General features: G+C 40.5%; 1 protein-coding gene across 2 annotated transcripts in view; it reads right to left on the bottom strand.

Annotated features, from left to right (window-relative positions):
- ephb4a (eph receptor B4a) overlaps positions 1-18,692 on the bottom strand; it is a 34,953-nt gene that overhangs the window by 15,292 nt on the left and 969 nt on the right. For both annotated transcript variants that reach the window (XM_061803174.1, XM_061803173.1), the window contains one exon: positions 202-272. In XM_061803174.1, coding sequence (XP_061659158.1) covers positions 202-272 — 71 coding nt within the window. The remainder of the gene's footprint in view (positions 1-201; positions 273-18,692) is intronic.

Below are 18,692 nucleotides of genomic sequence, written 5' to 3' on the forward strand. Positions count from 1 at the left end.
GCTGCCAGTGGATTCCACCGCACGGTTGACGGGACGTATCAAAGCATCTGCTTCCAATACTCTCATATCGCACATCCACCCTCTTTGAGACTACCTGCCATATAAGGAGCTCTTTCGTAGCCAATAGAACGACTAGATGCCTGATCACCATGAGGTCGGGGTTAAAAACACAGATAAGATGGCGTTGGTGTGCTTCCATACCTCGGGTTTGTCCTCCGAGAAGATGGTCCATCTTAGATCCGATGTCTCTACCTTAGTATTCATCAGCACCTCTGTGAAAGAAATTTTAATGTTTACAAACAGTAACATTACTTACATTGGCACAATTTTACATCTGCTGCCTCAAATTGGGTCACAGTATGGTTCAAGGGGTACCGTCACTATAATTGTGAAACTTACCAAATCAATTTGTCGTCTTCATTCTACTGAAAACTAGGATGATTACACCTAAAATTAGACTTAAGATGTCAAAATTAGCTTGTTTGAAGGCAAATTTTTCCATTAAGTAAGAAAAATGTTTCGAGTGGCGTAAAGACAAAAACAACAACTCTTTTTGTTATATTTATTTAAAGTAATAAGTACAAAATTATGTAAAAACAATTACTCAGTTAATCAGATGTTATTTTAATTAGAAATAGGACAAATATTCTTGGAAAGAGTTTCAGTTTTAGCAGTGTCAAGTATGCATCGTGCCAAACATTTATTTTCTAGTATTTCTGTTCCCTTAGTAACATGAGAAGGCCAACATTTTTGAATACTGTATACATTTAGACTGTTAGATGTACCTAATGTCATGGTTTATGAGTGTAAGTTCAGTGCAAAGACTTCATGTATTAAGATGTAACATAAATTGAACATGAAAGAGTTTGGTTAGACAGGAATAGACTAAAAGATTCCCAGCACTCAAAAATCCCATTCTTCCTCATACAGTATTTGTTTTGCTTCTCCCACGTCTCACGTCTTCCTGTGACTTGACATGCGAAAGCTGCTTAACGACCACACGCTTACATTCAAAAATACACATGGATAACCATAGTGTACAACAGGACTTAAACTCTTCCGGTTACGATCCGCACTTACAATTGAATTGATTTTTTTACCCTGTTATCTGAGATAGGGGGATGGGGGTGGAGTCCTACGAGCAGACAAACAGCCAATAAGGTTGTGCTGCGATTCTCAGTAAACCAAAACAGCATGTGACATATATTGTTTAAATTGGCTTCTTTTCATAGGAGGACATGTCCGCCCCCTCCGATCAGTTGGCCTTAGAAGAATTGTGGCATGGATTCGGTTTTCGAGGCCTCCACATTCCCTCCAGAAATCTCATATCTAGGGTCTGGCCATTTGGTTCTACCAGTAAACAGGATTTAATGCAACTGTCTCGCATGCCGCCACAAATTGCATTGTATTCATTAAATTACTTGGTTGAGTCACTGATATCCTTAACCCAGTGGTTCCAATACCTTTTTTGCGGTGTCCCCATTTTTGTTGATTACATTTTTAGGGCCCCCTCCCCACTCGCTGCTTGCAAAAACCTTCACCTTCATCTACTGGCATCTTCTACACATCTCCCTATTAAAATTTACCTGCATTGCCATTTACATATCTAGATAAATGGGCTTGCTGGAAATGAGTTGGATTTGAAAAAAAAAATGCTTGAAAGTGACAAAACGTTGCTTCAACTGCTCACATTCATTTACACAGGAAAAGAGTGGTCTCTCAAGCACAGTTGCAAAATCAACAACCAGGAACCAAACGGTGATCTGAAGCATCACCTTTGACTGATCAACCAGACTTTCTCCCTCCATCCCCATTGTTGGTATTTATGACTCCATTGTCATCCACAGGAACCAAGAGTCTAGCTTTGCGACGTGGATTTTTTTTTCGTCTCGCTGAAATAAACCTAGCAAAAAAAAAAAAAGTTCACTGCCATTTCAGTCAAATAGTGCCTTTTCTTGATTGTACTCTGGACTCGCCTCAACATGTTGCCCAGTTTTCCAGGACATCCTCAGATAATTTCAGCACATTGCATTAGCCATACCTGTACAATTTACAACAACACCACAGATATATATATATCCATCCATTTTTTTAGCCACTTATCCTCACAAGGGGAGTGCTGGAGCCTGCCCCATCTATCAACGGGCAGGAAGCAGGGTACACCCGGAACTGGTTGCCAGTCAGTCGCAGGACACATAGAGACAAACAGCCCCACTCACAATCACACCTAGGGGAAAATTTAGAGTGTCCAATTAAGGTTGCATTTTTTTGGGATGTGGGAGGAAACCGGAGTGCCCGGAGAAAACCAACGCAGGCACGGGGAGAACACGCAAACTCCACACAGGTGGGTCCGGGATTTTTTAAGTTTGGGCTGGGGGTTTGGGTGGTGCAATCCAAATGACGCGTATGCGATTAACTGTACAGTACATTCATCAACTATGATCTCCGGTTACGTTGATAATGAAAACGTTACTGTCAGGAACAAATCTCTGTTCATATTCAAACTTGTCAAAAGTATGAAACAAAATATGACTCGAAATGTTCGTGGCTGTGTGAGCAGTCTAGAATTCCTTCACCAACTCCCATCAGTTGAAAGACGGCAAGCAGCAGTCAGCACCTCCCCAGTGTTCAACACCATCGGCTGTGTTTTATTTAATTACACTAAGAACTGCAGTGCCTACACTTATTCATCTCTGTGATCCTGCGTAAAGTGAGAGGGTCACCACACCCCCAAAGAGCAACACAGAAAGCTATCTTTTTTTTTCTATAAAAACACACCAAATAAAATGCACATTATTTGACATCCTCCGCTGTTCAGTTGCCTTTCCTTCTTACAATAACATCTGAACACAAAATAAACAATCTCATGTGTCAGGTGACTCCTCGTGTCCTTGTTTTGCTGCTCACAGCCACAGCAGCTCACATCTCGCCTCCAGCTAATTCAATACATTTCTCCGTCGACACACACGCATGCACACACACGCATACACCAACTGAGAGCTCATCGCAATCACTAAACCAAATCACTGAAATATTTCTTACAGCGTTCCATCGCAGTGTTATTTTTCTCATCTGGCTGAAATGCTCTCCAACGCAGCACCCAAATGCAAACCCACAAAAACACAAATCACACATTTTTTTTATATTCACCTCCCCCATGGATGTTGCTAAGTTGGTATGGTCATGCAAAATAAACAATCCCCCCCACAATTTTATTTCACATTGCAAAGAATATTTCCTTTTACATAATTTAGGGTCATATTTTAACTAGCACCAAAATGTTTGATAAATGATACTGTCCATGATAGTCCAAATTTTGGTGCTGGTCCAAATTGAGGCGAGTTGCCTTGGCAGAGGACTGCAGTCTACTGCATGTCCTTAGAATTTGTTTGCGGGACTACCTTAAAACTACTTACTAGATAGATTTTGTTGTGGATCCAGATGAAGATACTTATCTTATTTTTAGTTTTGCGTACATTTATATTGCCCGGTAGATAATGTAGGAATCCTGCGATTGGCTGGCAACCAGTTCAGGGTGGACCACGCCTCCTCCCCGTTGACAGCTGGGATAGGCTCCAGCACTCCCCGCAACCCTCGTGAGGATAAGTGCCAAAGAAAATGGATGGATGGATAATGTAGGAATCTTAATGACAAAATATAGGCATGTAGAAAATGTATACAATTTGGAGGCAAGTCAAATTAGGATTGTTTGGCATTGGCTGAGTCGGAGACTCTCCCGAGCGCAATGCTTGATTTGTATCCCCCTTTTCGCTCCTTGAAAAATAAAAACATCCTCGACATTGGTTTTCACTTCAAAAGCAGAGGACCCCGGCAGCTTCAGTAGGATGTTTACATGAGAATATTTGAACTATAAACCGATAAAGACCTGGGTTACTTAGGTTGTCTGTTTACATGACATCTGCAATTTTGGACCAAGAATTTGCAAACATTTGCCTCTCTGGATCTTGAAGACCCTACAATGTAAATCCTGAGATCTGTTTGTAAACACATTGTACATGTTTGATGGTAATTGCTAAAACCGAAATACTGAGAACTATGTGGTACTCAGTTGTTGAGGTATAGAGTGAAACTGTTTTTCACCATTTCGGTTTGTCAGATATGTGTTTTTTGCTCATTAGCGCAAGGCTAAAACACGCTCAGGCGCTTGATGCGCTTTAGCTGTGGCATGAATCAACTCTCTCCCAATTCAACACTTTTGTTCGCATCAATGATTACCCAGTGCAATCGCAACGTCGCGTTACCTAGCTAGCTATTTGTACACCACGGAAATGCATCTTCCCTTTGGGTAGTCCATTGGTGTGGCATCATTAGAGTGCCTCGTTGTCAGCCATGAGTGCACAAAAATCACACAGAGAAAGACACAAGTGCGAGGAGGGTGGTTTTTATTTTTAGTCCAACTTGACAGCTAGTCTGTGGACAGGATCTTCGGGGTGGTTAGCTCATTTAGAGTGCCTCATTGTCGCGGCATCAAAAATCCCTGCAATGACTGGGTGGTGTATATTCCAGTCACTGGAGGCTTTAAGAGGGTGTATTTTCTTGTTTGAAATACCTAGTCATGTAGGCAAAAGAAAGATGGTAGACGAAGTAGCATTGATTCCACGTCTGAGAACTGACAGAATGACTTGATTTTTCACAATTTTGAACACTCTCCTCTCCGGGGTTTCAAATATTTTCACATGATTTGGGCTTTATAGAGGACTTTTCTATAATATTAGGACAATAGAAAACCATAATGGAGGATCCCAGGGCTGCAGTAGGATTTGTAATTATAACACTTTTTCATTAGAGTGTGCATCAACTTCATTGGTCCAACAGAGTCACATTGCTTGATGTCTCCGTTCAAATATGGAATAAACAGAAACAGATCATTTTGTCAGAGAGGACAACCAGTTTTACGTTTGTTTATTGACTAATTGACATCCACCTACGTGGCTTGTGTGCAAATAGCAGTTCTGTGAAATTCTGGATTATTTTGATAATGCTCTACATGAATAATCTCAAATACTAAAAACAAAAAAAATGGATATGTCATTGTCGCATCCTTATAGATTATAGATTGTGGCACTGTTGTAAAAGTACAATATAGGTTAATTGGAGGACAAAGTTTGGGATCATATAAGTGGTTTCATTCAACCTTCTGCATATTTTTAAATAAAACTATATCCAACTGGCCTGTATCTTCTTTGAAGTGCACACCTGCCACACTTTCATATGTTGATTGGAGAGGGTAAAAAGAAGCAGCACTCAGCCCCCCCTAGCCCCCCAACCCAGCCAAGGCATAGTAATCACTGTTTATCGCAGCTCTATCATTAAGGTTTATGAGACAGGATGTGTGAGCGTGAGTGTTTTCGATGAGATGGTGAGTGTTTCTATTATGTGCATGCACGGCCTTGCCTTTCGCTTAAGTAGAGTAAGAATTAAGTCTCGCTAAAGGAAGCCGACATTTCCCCTACATTCTTTCAGCAGCAGCGCGGTTGGCCACCCACCCGCCAGAAAATTGCCCTCACACACACAATGTCAGAAAAGAGCAGAAGCAATAAAGGCTCGTCATCTGGCCGCATTTAACTGCAAAAAAAACAAACAAACACTTGTACAGTAATTACAGTACAATTGTCCTAATTACAGTCAAATTCCAGAAGTTTACACTAAGCTTGAGTGGTCAACAATAATGGTGGTGTAAATTATATATTTAAAAAGAAAGAAAACAGATTGCCTTGCCCATGCTTCTAAGTAAAGAATATGATAGCCCAAAGTCGGAGGTTATGTAACGTAATACAAACCATCAAACTATGTCGGTACAGCAAACTGGTAATGAGATGGTGTTAAATTTTCTGCAGGAAACAGAGACAACAATAGGGGGTGTTGCATGGATCCCCTTTGAAATGTAAAACCTGACCTTGTAATTTTTTTTAAATAACAAAAGGGGAGGATAAAAAAACAATACTGCACCCTCATTTTTCCTAGGCTTGTCTTCTATCTTGAGATTAACGACATCATATTCAATTGCAGGACACACAGTATTTGATCTGATGCGTCGAGATTTGACATCATTGAGCAGGCTCTCATCTCTTTTGTCCTCCAGCTTTTCCGCTTCAGCTTTTTGCCACTTCAGTTGTGGAAATTTACAGCTGTGCTTCTATTACAATTAGAATCTCATTTATCCTTATATAAAAAAAGGTTGTCATGAAACAAAGAATGGCAGAAGATGTTGAGGACCAATTTACCCCCCACCCCACCCACCAAATTTGCAACAAAAGCACGTTGTACTTATCTTTTGGCTCTTTCGAGACCTGCTATAGTTCCCCCCCCCCTCTGTTATGAAGCGGAAAACAATACCTTTGATAAGAAATTGTACCCTGTGTGTCACCTGATCCTAATGTGCATTTTGAAGACTATCCTTACAAAATTACTTGTCCATAAACTTAATGGAATTGAAATAAAATAACTGCTTTAAGCATCTTTATAATCTACAACACAAAAGGCTTTGGAAAAGCCATAAATTACAGTGAAATTCAAGAAGGAAGCGGGAGGTTTTCAAAGTTAGCCAGCATGTGAAGGCCCAACCCCCCCCCCCCCAATAAAAAACAACATCTTGTATGCCCTTGATGTTGCAACAATCAAAGCAGCAAATTATTATTTTTTTAAAATGTTTGGATGAATGGCCAACTGGATGGAAGACTCTTGCATATGTTTTGGATTTTTGTACATTTTTATGTCTTGTGCCTTGGGAAATTAGACGCATGTTTCAAAATTACAAATGAAGCTTTTGGAAAGATTGATTGGCCTTAAACTAGATGAAAAGATTGATTTGCAATGGTGCTGAACAATTAGTTTAACATAAGATTGTGAACTCGAGGACAACTGGGCTGTGTCGGTTTAAAGAAATACTTTTTTTTCCCCAAAATGATACAATATCTGGACTGTTGGTTTAATTGCCGCTTTATTATATTTGGACAGAGCCGGGTTGGCTGTTTCCACCTCATTTACTCTTATGGCAAACAGACATACTTGTATTTTTAGAAGTCTTGTCAGGAAAGTAAATATGCATCTTTTCCAAAATGCAGTCCAGTTCTCTGAACCCCAAACCCATTTAGATGCATTCCTTGTGCCTGCTAACATAACTGCGGGCTAAATTAATGGCTTTCTTTTTTCGGATGACTTTATCTATGAACGCCTGGGATTAATTACAGGAGTTTTGTCAGTTGAGAATTTCGATAATTGCAAAGGATTATTATACTTGCATGATGGGAATGGCATTCCCCCTGGAAGTGGAGACATACTGTACAACAAACATTATTGTTAGCAGCGAGTGCAAAAGATCAAGAATTTTTCGTCGTGTTTCAGCTTTCCATTTGTCAATTTAACTATTCCGACACAACCTTGAGTGTGCACGCGGGGCCGTGTTTGTATGTCTTATGGTAGAGTTGTGTCTAGTCTGATTAAACCTCAGCTTCCTGTAATTCCTCTCCCCTTCCTGTGTCCGGGGTCTGGTGGGGGCGACTCACCGACATGCAAACCATTCACATTAAGCGAGCCAGACACTGTTTAACTGCTCAACACAGAATAACAAAAGCCCCCTGTGGTCCGCGTGGATGTGCTCAGCTACTTTATGTGTGTGTGAGCTCATAAAATGGTTGGAGAGAGGAGCAAGTTTGAGATGAAAGAAAGGTGTTAATGTTTGACGCCTACCCCGCTTTTTCCCGTCTATAGGGATGCATATCAATAAGAGCTCGGGCTGCTCCCTGTCCCAGGATAGGATGTGACCCAGTTTTGGAATATTCTCAATGCTGGACAGAAACTACAGATATGACCAGAAAAGATCCACAGAGCTGTCAATCAGAACCACAGGAGATTAAAGTACACTTCTTGGAAATAGAGCCTCAGAATTTTTTGGCTGAGAGCCACACATTCATCAGAGTGGACAAACATATTATATTAATAGGCGGTTTCGCAGCACAGGAACTCACCAGGTGGCAAGAACATTGACAGGAAAATCCCCCTAATTGTCCTCGTCTGGCTTTCTGCTTCAATTGTAGCGCAAACCTATGAGTTGACAACACTTTTTTTTTTTTTTGCAACCGAAAAAAAAATTGTGTCCTATTTCACATATGAAGAAAACCTCTGGGAACAAAAACTCCAATGTCGAAACCATCCACTCCTTCTGCTGTTATCAACTTGTCACTGTGCTGGCAGACTTACATGACAACCGAATCGAGAATTTTGAGCAGAGTAGATACTGAGAAAAGATGTTTTGAAAAGATGCACAAAGAAACGACCATCCATTCTATTTGCCCATGAGGTTTGCAAACTAACTGCCTGTTTGTACAGGACACCACTGTCAATGTTTGGACAGAAATGGTAATGCTATTAATTTAAAAATGCCCTTTTAGACTACCCCCAGTAATGCCAGGGTTGGTATTTTTTCCCAGTTTTACTTATAAATGACTCAGAACGTTGTTCTGTCAATACGCTATCTGCATTAAAGCCTGCGTAAAAGGTGAATATTGTCACTGTTCGACAAGGATGTGGTGTTGACATTTAACTGTGAAAACTGGGGTTCAGTGTAAAATCAAAGGTTTTTCTGTTCAAGGTCTGCTCTGCTATTTTGCACAAAAGTTTCTACAGTAAAATAAACTCAATAAACTTGCAGTTTGAGACTCCTAATTGTTGTCATGTATAAGAATCGCCAGGATTACATTTTTTCCATTCAAAACAGTTACATGGAACTGGCCAAACAACACAAAAATGGAGTCTGTTGTTAAAAATATAGATGCAATGTAGCATCTAGTCTGCAATAATCAGTGTCAAACATCACTTAACAGAATTCCAGTATCTATCATCAGCTTGATACATGTTTATTTAACTCCTAAAAGGTCTCTGGTTCATGATCTTAGGGGCCCACAATGACCACAATGGCTTTGCAACAGAAACCTCTTTTATTTGTCAGAGGTGAGCGCTTGAAAAATTAGAATCATGTCAGACTTTGCACAGGTCAGATTTTTAAGTGGTAAAAGGTTGAGTATTCATTTTTTTGCAGTACCAGACTGAAATGGTTTCCATTTCTGGCAGTCTTTTTTTTTTTTTTTCAAACCTAACTTTGTTCTCCCCGCCATGACAACCGTTATTGTTTGCCATGCCCTAAATTAAATAGTTCTGAGTGGTGAGATAACAAAGGAAAGCCTTCAATAAAAGATCCTGTCTGGGGTGTTTGAGCACAAAACAAATGTTCACTGCAGTTCCAGCTGAATTAATATTAATTCAGGAGGAAACAAAACATTGCATTCTTCAAAGTAGCATAAATTCAAATGCTATGTCCATCATGGTAGTACAAAAGTTATGACCCCGACATGAAATTGAAGGTGAACAGAAGGTAAAAAAGCATTTGAACATCGACTTGGTTCTGCTCCATTTACATCACGGCCCACAAGTAATGAGTTTTGACCCGTGGTGTCAAATGCTGTACAGCGCTTGTGCGTCTTGGACTCAAACAAGCTCTTCCTTTGTATAAACAACATTCACACACAGCTTTGGCCAAAAATATTCCCAGGGAGACCGTTGTATGCAATGAAAAATTATACGTGAACAAGTCGGAACTAGTTTGGGAAAATAGATTAGTCCGTTTGTGTGCTTTTGACTCTCGTTTAATTAAAAAAAAAAAAGGGACAAGAACAAAGCCTACGCCTAAATTGGACTCCACTGTTGTACATGCCCATCATGTTGAAGACAACCTTTCGTCGACACATTGGAGGCTTTAATGTGATGCGCTCTGCATCTTATGATTGATGCAATTGCTTCGCTCCACAGCACATTTCAGCATCTCAGGAATATTGATCCCTCACTAAGTGAGTTCACCTCCCTCGTCTTCCAATTATGGGCACCACTCTCAAGTGCTCTTCAAAAATAAAATGGCCGTGTGAAAAACTCAAGAGGTTCTTTACAGCACTGCATCAGCTCTTGGGAGGCTGGTTGATACGCTATCCTTGGTAGGGAGGAATTTATTGCAAAAGAAGATGAAAGAAACTTTTTCACGAGTTTGCTAAGGGATTTTAAATCAAGAATAAGGGGAACGAATCCTGAGGAGGCTAGTGATTTTTGAGAAGAAATAAAATGAGTACTTCTTTTAGACATGCCATCAAATCAATATCAACCACCTTCCAACATATTATTCTGATAATTCCAAGATCAGGAAGAACAAAAATGGACTCCCAATTCCTCCTTGCTGCTGGATGGGAGAAAAGTGCCACGAAAATGTGGGTCACCTCTATTGATCAACACAGCCAAGAACATTTTTATTCATAATGTAAACTGTCACACCGCAGGAAGCCTCAAGCTGAACTGATGAAATACACCCAAAATATCACTCTGTAGGATTTAATAGGCTAAAAAGCAGAGAACGAATGCATGCTGCTCTCTGACGACATCATTTCAAAGATTTTGATATAACTATATTTTCAAAGATGTGCTACACAGAATATGAAATCACCTTCGTTAAAATAAAAAGGAAGCAGTTAGATTTACACGATTCGCTGCTTACAGTTTTTTTCTTATAGTCTAACAAGAACTCCATGCAACAACAAAGCTCACTCATTCTAAGCAGTAAAACTTAAAGCGTTTCTGGAGTCGAGTGCGGAAACTTTTTCTGAGCCCCCCCCAACCACTTGAAATGTTCTCATATCGGTGGGGTGCGAGCAGTGAAAATTGGTAAAGCTGTTGCAGGTGATAGTGCTGAAAACTGGAAACCGGGGGATTGAAAGATAGCCAAGAAGGGGGCTGAAACAATCCGCTCCCCACCTCCCTCCCTCTGTCATGACCCCACACCCCCTAGTTTGAAAACCACTGCACTACACCATCACTGACTCATCCCATGTAAAATACACACTGCCAAATAACCTCAAAATTCTGGAAAACCTAGCTATGTATAATTCATGTTTACAATGCATGATTTTGCTTCAACCCATATTATCAAAGCATGAAGTGTCTGTATTTTGTTTGTTTTTTGTTCAGAAAATTATTCATAAGTTAAGCACTTTATAACACATTATACTTTCTTTTTATGTACTTCCTATTTTTTGAAATTCAAAGCCCTACTTTTATTGAGTAAATGAGAAAATATACAGTTGTGCTCTTATGTTTGATTACCCAGGCAGAATTTGTTAGATGAGAGAAAAGATGAAGGACCATGTGAAACACATTTAATTTTATTTGAATGGGATTTACATCAAACTGTCAAGCATTGCAGAAAACTACTGTCATTAAATAAGACATAACCATAAAGAAATGATGCTTGCTTGTTGTCGCATTTACAGAAAACAATATTTCACAAATTCGCCAGGGTACATAAACTTATGAGCACAAGTCTACATATATGCAGTCAGCCTTGTCTTATTGGAATGAAAGTGTGGGCTTCACCTTTTTCATAACCTCTATGTGGCGGGGCATATTGGGATGGAAGTGCAGAGCTTTTTCATAACTGGATGACAGCATACATTTATTAAATGTGAAGTTATTCTTAATTTTCCTCTAAACCTCTGAACATTACTTATTTTTGAAAATTTTGTGAGGAAAATATTTTGTCAGGGGGAAAATGCAAATTATACATGAGAAAGTCTCTATTTGCCATTGAACTTATTCCTATTATTGAGGTTAGCATATTTTTACACATCTATTGCTGCTAAGGATACAAAAATGTTATTTCAAACAGTGCTTGTCCTGTGCAGCTTAAAGTTATGAAAGTGACTGTCTGTAAAAAAAATATTTCCATGATTCTGACATCAGAACAAATGGGAGGTTAAATTGGCTTCCCAGAAGAAATGTACATGTTTGAACTCTAGGTTTCTGCCGGATTTAAATGTTCGACACTGCTTTTGACCTTGGCATCATTTACGAATCATCAAGCTTTGTAAAGCAGCTCGAGATGTCTGAAGCTGCGATCATCTTCATTAATACACACGGGCAGCAGCTTATATTTGCCATCCCAACAAGAGCACCATGGGAAAGGTGCTTTCTTTCTCTTGGAGGAGCATTTTCATCCTCTTGTCCCCTGGCCACAAAGAGGCCCAGGGTTCAGGGGTCAGTGACCCCCTGTGGCTTGGATAATTTGAAGCCACGCAGGGATCAAATCTGGGATGATCCCCTGCAACAGCAGGAGAGTCTCACCCCCCCCCAAATGGGATATACCTTAGATGATCATTTGTCAGTTTCGTGTCACGTTATTTTTTTACTCAACACAACTCATCTTTATTGATTAATTCTGTCATTTTCTGTATCGCTTATCCTCACTAGACTCATGGGCACTCAGGAGTCTATCTCAGCTATCTTGGGACAAGAGGGGAAACCAGTTCAGGGTGCCAGCCAATCGCAGGGCAAATATAAACAAACATATTTCATACACACTCACACCTACGGGCAATTTAGAGCCTTCAATTGACCTACCATGCATGTTTCTGGGATGTGGAGAGAAATCTGAGTACCCAGGAAAAACCTACGCAGGAATGGGGAGAAGGTGCAAACTCCACACAGTCATGCCTGGGTTTGAACCCAGTTACTCAGAACTGTGAGGCAGATGTGCTAACCAGGATTCCACTGTGCCACCACAATTCAACTTGAGTTTGTGAAAATGCATCTTAAAACTCTTCTAAAATGTAAAATTATACCAGATCACATGACCTCTGTTCCAGCCGCAGGCATACGTAATCCCCAGAAATGTTTGCTGATGTACTTAAGGATTTTTTTTTTAAATCAAAGATTTTTCTAAAGCAGAATGTAAAATGTATTTTTGGGAGAAGAAGAAATACCACGGTGACTAATCTGCTGTGGAGGTGGGCAGCTTCAAGGAGTGCTGTCTCTGGTGAAATAAATCATCCAAGAGCTATAACAAGGCTCTCTACAACCCCACCACCACCCCAAAAAGTCTTTTATTTGGACACATCCTGATTTCACTCAATCAAAATTACCAAAGACACGTAGGGAGTGAAGTCTTTTAATCAGTCCCTGTGTTGCTCCAGCCAACCTGCAAGTGTGTGGCTAAAGATAGACGCATCTTTGGATGTGAAGCCACACGCGTACAAAGACTATTGTTTTTGTTCTTCGGCAGCTCATTTTATTTTCCTTTTTAATCTCAAAGTGTAATAAGCATAATAATACACTTAACTGGCACTCAATTAGGTACATCTAAACATCCTATGGAGATTGGACAGATGGTCTGAATTGAATAAGGCGAAATATCGGCTTATATCAGCCTTGTTTGATGCAATGCTCTTCTGCACTACTTCAAACTACTTTATAAATCCCACGATGTTGTGCATGTATACATAATGTTGTAAATGACAATGAGGGAAAACAAAGCGTGGAGCAACCTGTTGGGTGCAGCACTCCCTAAAAAGGAATCAGCCAGATGCCAAAAATGGCATTTGTATGCATCGTAAAGTGAACTCCCTGGCTCGGGGTTTAAAACGCGACTCCCTGCTTAAGCTCTTAACCGTGTGCAGCTGTAAGAGGGCAGCCCGCTCACAGGAATGTCTCTGTTATGCCGTATAAAGCAGAACCCACACAGCGCAGTGCGTGAAAGCGAGCCCCTTCGAGACATGCTGAGCCGGTGTGCACACGCAAAGGACGCGAGCAAACATTGCATGGGCTCTGCGACTTGCATTTTAAGTTGGGGAAAAAAATGGGTGCATGCGACACAAGATGTAGGTCAGGAAGGGAAATGGAAAATGGTACAAAAAAAAAAAAAAGGTTCCCTCTTGACATCATCCTACATCAAGTTTGCAGATGCTGGCGATAAATCAGGTGCTTTTGACCACCCAGTTGAATGAGCAGGAAAAACAACAGCAAGAAAAGTGGATTACCAGTTTAGCCCTGGGCACATATGATGGACCGATAGATGAATGAGAACGATAGACACGAGATAATCAACAATTTTCCTTCTCATTAGCAGCCATCTGATCACTTTATTATGATCACAAATCTCGGCCCAGGTGTGAATCATTACAAACTGCAAATAGGCTTGCTCATTATGCGAACGCTCAGGTCAGTCGTTCCATCTGTCGTGATTGGCGCCAAAGAGAGCCCCTGTCGCCACAAAAAAGTGCCATTTGCTTGGTGCTTACAAGCTGATAGGCTGTGGCCTCTTTCAGATTCCGCTGCCGCCTACCCCATTGTATCCCACTCTGAGGGAGCAAAGTGTGGGTGGAGGACAGACTGGCTCTCCAAAGTGTACGGGTTCGGGTTCGCGTCCTCTCGACTTTCATCCACCTGCATTCATTTTGCATGAGGGAATACGCATCCCCGCAATGAGGGCACTTGTGGCATGCGTGTTTAACTCTTGACGAAGCTAATCACAGGAGTGAGGTGGCGAGGATGACAGGCGAGCAGCTTTCAGAGAGAGGGAGTGAGGGGAAAGGGGGCGGGGGGGGGGGGGTGCTTTAAATGCAAATCCCTTTCTTATAAAAATCGGTTCCGTTTAAAAGGATTTCTGGGAAAGGATCCACGTTTCTACAGCAGAGGGAGAGTCAGCAAGCGAAATAAATAACAGCAGCAGTCTGGCATCAAGGAGACAAGAGGATGTGCAGAAAGAGCAGCAAAAGAAAAGGCTGCATGTGCGTTAGAGGGAAAGATTGTGGCTCATGTGAGGCCTTGTGGATAGTGGGAAAAAAAACATCCTCTGAGCGATTAATGGTTTTAAAGACTATGATATTGTGGTATTCTTTATGCTTGTCATGCCGTGAAAAGAAAAGTACAAGATAAATATGTTGACTTACATAAACAGATATTGTGTCACTGGGCTTGCAACCACTCAGCAGGGTACGAATAATAAAATTTTGCAACAAATTTTCTGTAATGAAAGAGAGGCATAAAAATACTACACACTGCTTCAACTAGTATGGTACGTGTAACGGTGTCATTCAGTCTACGACGCACACAACTGAAGCAGTTGTGTTCCATTTCGCATGTACAGTGGCATCGTAAAAATTGCAACAGCCAGGGCGGTACCCCCCCAACTAGATACCAGTTTAAAGAGTGCTGTCAACGTTTTTCGTCTGCCACAATGAGGCTGGCCTATGCTGAACAAAATAGACTGGATACTAAACTCTCATGCACCCAGCAGCAAACTGAAGTACATAGAAGTACCAGTTGCTGATATATGGAGCTTGTGTACCTATGTCGCCGAAGTCACGTGACTGGCCATATTGACGGTCTAACAAAGCATTCATCAATGCTAACTTATTTGGAGACGACACGAAAATATGTCTTATAGCATGATGCCCAGAGTTTTGTCCGATACCGTTAAATATTTTGAAGGTGATAATAAATGAAGGCATGTGGAAAAATGAGAGACACTTGGAATAGAGGACCCATATTTAATGCCAAAGTCGATGTTTTCGCCGATAAGAAAGTGGACTGCTAACCCGCTTCCGCTTGTCCTGGACAACTGGATTTACATGTGTATCATATGGTGAGTAAGTCGTCGAGATTTACATTGAAGAATTTGAAAGCGTTGAAAAGTCTGGACGCATACAAATACTTCGTTGCTGGATCTGTTCTCAATCAAAAATAAATCCTACATAGTGATGGAGCTGCTTAGATTTTTTCAATACAAATCCCAATATTTAAATAAATGACCCCTGGTTTTACACAAACTCGTGTTCATTAACTATTACTGGAAACATGAAAAAAGACAGCGAGTCAGCTCCTCCGTACACGAAGCGTGTTGTGGCCACATGTTAAACTTCGGTGAACTTCTCCATGACAGACGTTTTTTTTTTAAATATGCATTGTTCTCAGATTAGTCCAATGTGTATTTAAAAAAAGAAAATAAACCGCTGGGATAGGCTTCAGCCCCCATACACGGAAGCGTGTTGCGGCCACACGTTAACCTACGTAAACCTCTGTGTGACCAATGGTTTATTGAACTAATTTGAGAACAATGCATATTTAAAAAAAAAAACGTCTGTGGGAGAGAGGTTTATTGAAGTTTAACGTGTGGCCAAAACGCGCTTCAGTGTATGTTGGTGACGACTCCCTGTCTTTTTTTTTCTTTTAATGCATTGTTCTCAAAAGAGCCAAGTTGGCATTATAAACACTTCTTGGAAATTTGAGATTGAGAAGAATAATTCCTACCTGAAGTGAAGTGATCGCTACACAGTTGTGTGTATTTGGTTGGGCACCATCCATCACATTTAATTGCCGAAATCCATCGATCTTTTCTCATCTTTTCAGCTGGAATTCCATAGAATAACCTCTTTGAATATCTGTCTCATCTGTTGTAACAACCAACACCACAACAAGTCTCGGGCGTTGTGTATATTCTGCACCGGTTCAATGTCGTCCTCACTGTCGAGCAACTCTTTTTGACCGGCAATATGGCGCCATGAAAATGGTGATGTCACGTGCACGAGCTCTATACCTCACAGCAGTTAACAAAAATGTTTACATGGCAGTTGTGGACTGCAGTCAACAATTTTCCCAAAGTTGATAACGCCTTAACCTTAATTCTGATTGCTAGTAGCACGAGTGTCATACATGAGCTGAATAGAACAGACTTCTGTTTGCCATGTTGACCGCAATGGTCAAGCAGATACTTCAGTAACTCAACCTGAAGAAAATATCTTTAAGCCTTGAGACCTTGACATAGTAGAATACAAGCTAATACTTCGCATGGAAATAGTTCCTTTTGTTAAAATGAGCCATTGAGAAGGAGGCAGCAAAGAGGCATTTACAAACGTCCACATTGTAGCATTTGTCAGGCCTATCAAAATAATGGTTTGTTTGCAGTCTTGTGGTGTTTTTCATCAAAATGTAGTAATGAGAAAAAGCCACCATCTTCTGTGTGGTTTTTATTGCCCCCTACTGAAGCTCAGTAATGTGAAGCTTATGGGCATATAGTTTAGTCTCCTACTATTTTAGTCTCCTACTATAGCGTGTCTTCTTATAATACCGAAACAATAACTTCTGCCTTTGTCAATTTGTGTGGCTTGGTAAGTACGTTTGTATACAAATAATAATTCTGACATCTGAGGGGGTAAAACAGCTTTGATTGTGAGATTGTTTTGAATTTCCAGCCCAAGTAATTTTCCAATCAAGAGGTCCTGGCTTTTAATTTTCATAGGGACAGAACGACAAATGATCCGGCCTCGGAAAGAGCGAGGAAGTCATTTACGGCCTCGCTGAAGAAAAGGAGTAGCGGCTTGGCAGCTGCGAGCGTCATCTGCACTCATTTCAGAGCAGAATCCCCAACTGGGTGCATGACGACAAAGCGGAACCTCTGGATTTAAACAGCGCAAAGGTCATGTTGAAATCAAATAATTTTTTTTAAAAAATCAATCTTCAAGCAGGATATCGCACGTCAGTCACAAGATAAAGCCTCTTCAGGATTAACAAGAATGTGTTTTGCTTTTTCTTTGTCTTTTTTCTGTACTGCCATTGTATTTTGGCTTCTCTTCTAGTTTATATCTGTTTCCCGTTTTGGGATATTAATTTTTTTCAACTGTATAAACAAATAGGGGTGCGTTGAACTTTAAAATTCCGCTGTTGTCTTAAGTTTTTCACCAGTGATACAGTCCTCTATCCACAGCACAGGAAATGACACTCCTCCAGATTTTGGCACGCACAGATAGACATTTTTAACAGCGTTACCGCGAAACAAACAAGTATTGCCTATAGAAGGTCAAATTAAAAAAATATGCTTGACATGACATCATTTGTACATCTGGAAAGCATCATTACCAGCACAATTTTCCTGGTCATCAAGACTTTTATCATACCGATTCCCATATTTTAATGTTTGATAGAACAGAAGCATGGCTGACCTCATCTGAGCTATATCATTGTGCTTCTGTAGTGTAACAAACACCGCAAAGACCCCCTCGTTCCAAGAAAGAGCCAATCAGAGGCGGCTGACCGGTTGGAGTTCCTGCCACAGAACATGTGAAGTCAAGCATGTTCCGGGTGTTCCTGTTGTCAGCCAGCATTGATTGAAACTTGGCCCGAGATGAATTGGTTCATGTTGCAAAGAGATGAGCAGTGCTGGAATAATTTGGGAAATTCGCCAAAAAATTAGTGGAACACAATAAGGTCTCTCTCTCTCTCTCTCTCTCTGTTTCTTTTTTTTTTTTTTGTTAATGCAACTTTTAAATGGCACCGGGGCATCGATCAGATATCAGGAAGAGGTATAAGGAAGGAACCTTACTTTCAGCCATTGTGTGTACGTGTGTGAATATCATTAACCAGAAAGACCTGATCGGGAATCAAAACACAGCACTGACAGAAGTACACGGGGGTATTGTTTGGCGTACAAATCTAACAGCTGGTATGCTGATCTTCCAAACAAATTGACTGTACATCTAAAATACAAATCAGCCTCGTGCCTCAAACCAATAGAATAATAACTTGCCGTGGACTATTGAGGGGTAGTTGATTAATTGATTAGTTGTTGATCAGTCGAATAATTGGTGCACCTATAATAAGTCTTGATTTGCTGAATATTCTTTTGGTGCCGAAAGCTCTGGATAATTTCATCTGGATCTGATACATATGAAACAATGGGCAAGTTTTGCCCTCTACAAAGCGTGTATTTTATAGTTTTGAAACATAACTTGGGTACTTCACAAGCGAACGGAATGCAAACAAATATGTAAATTAAGAAATCCAAAACTCTGGACAAGTTGCACACA

The sequence above is a fragment of the Syngnathoides biaculeatus genome, chromosome 18, assembly GCF_019802595.1.
Source record: "Syngnathoides biaculeatus isolate LvHL_M chromosome 18, ASM1980259v1, whole genome shotgun sequence".
In the NCBI taxonomy this organism is placed as follows: Eukaryota; Metazoa; Chordata; class Actinopteri; order Syngnathiformes; family Syngnathidae; genus Syngnathoides; species Syngnathoides biaculeatus.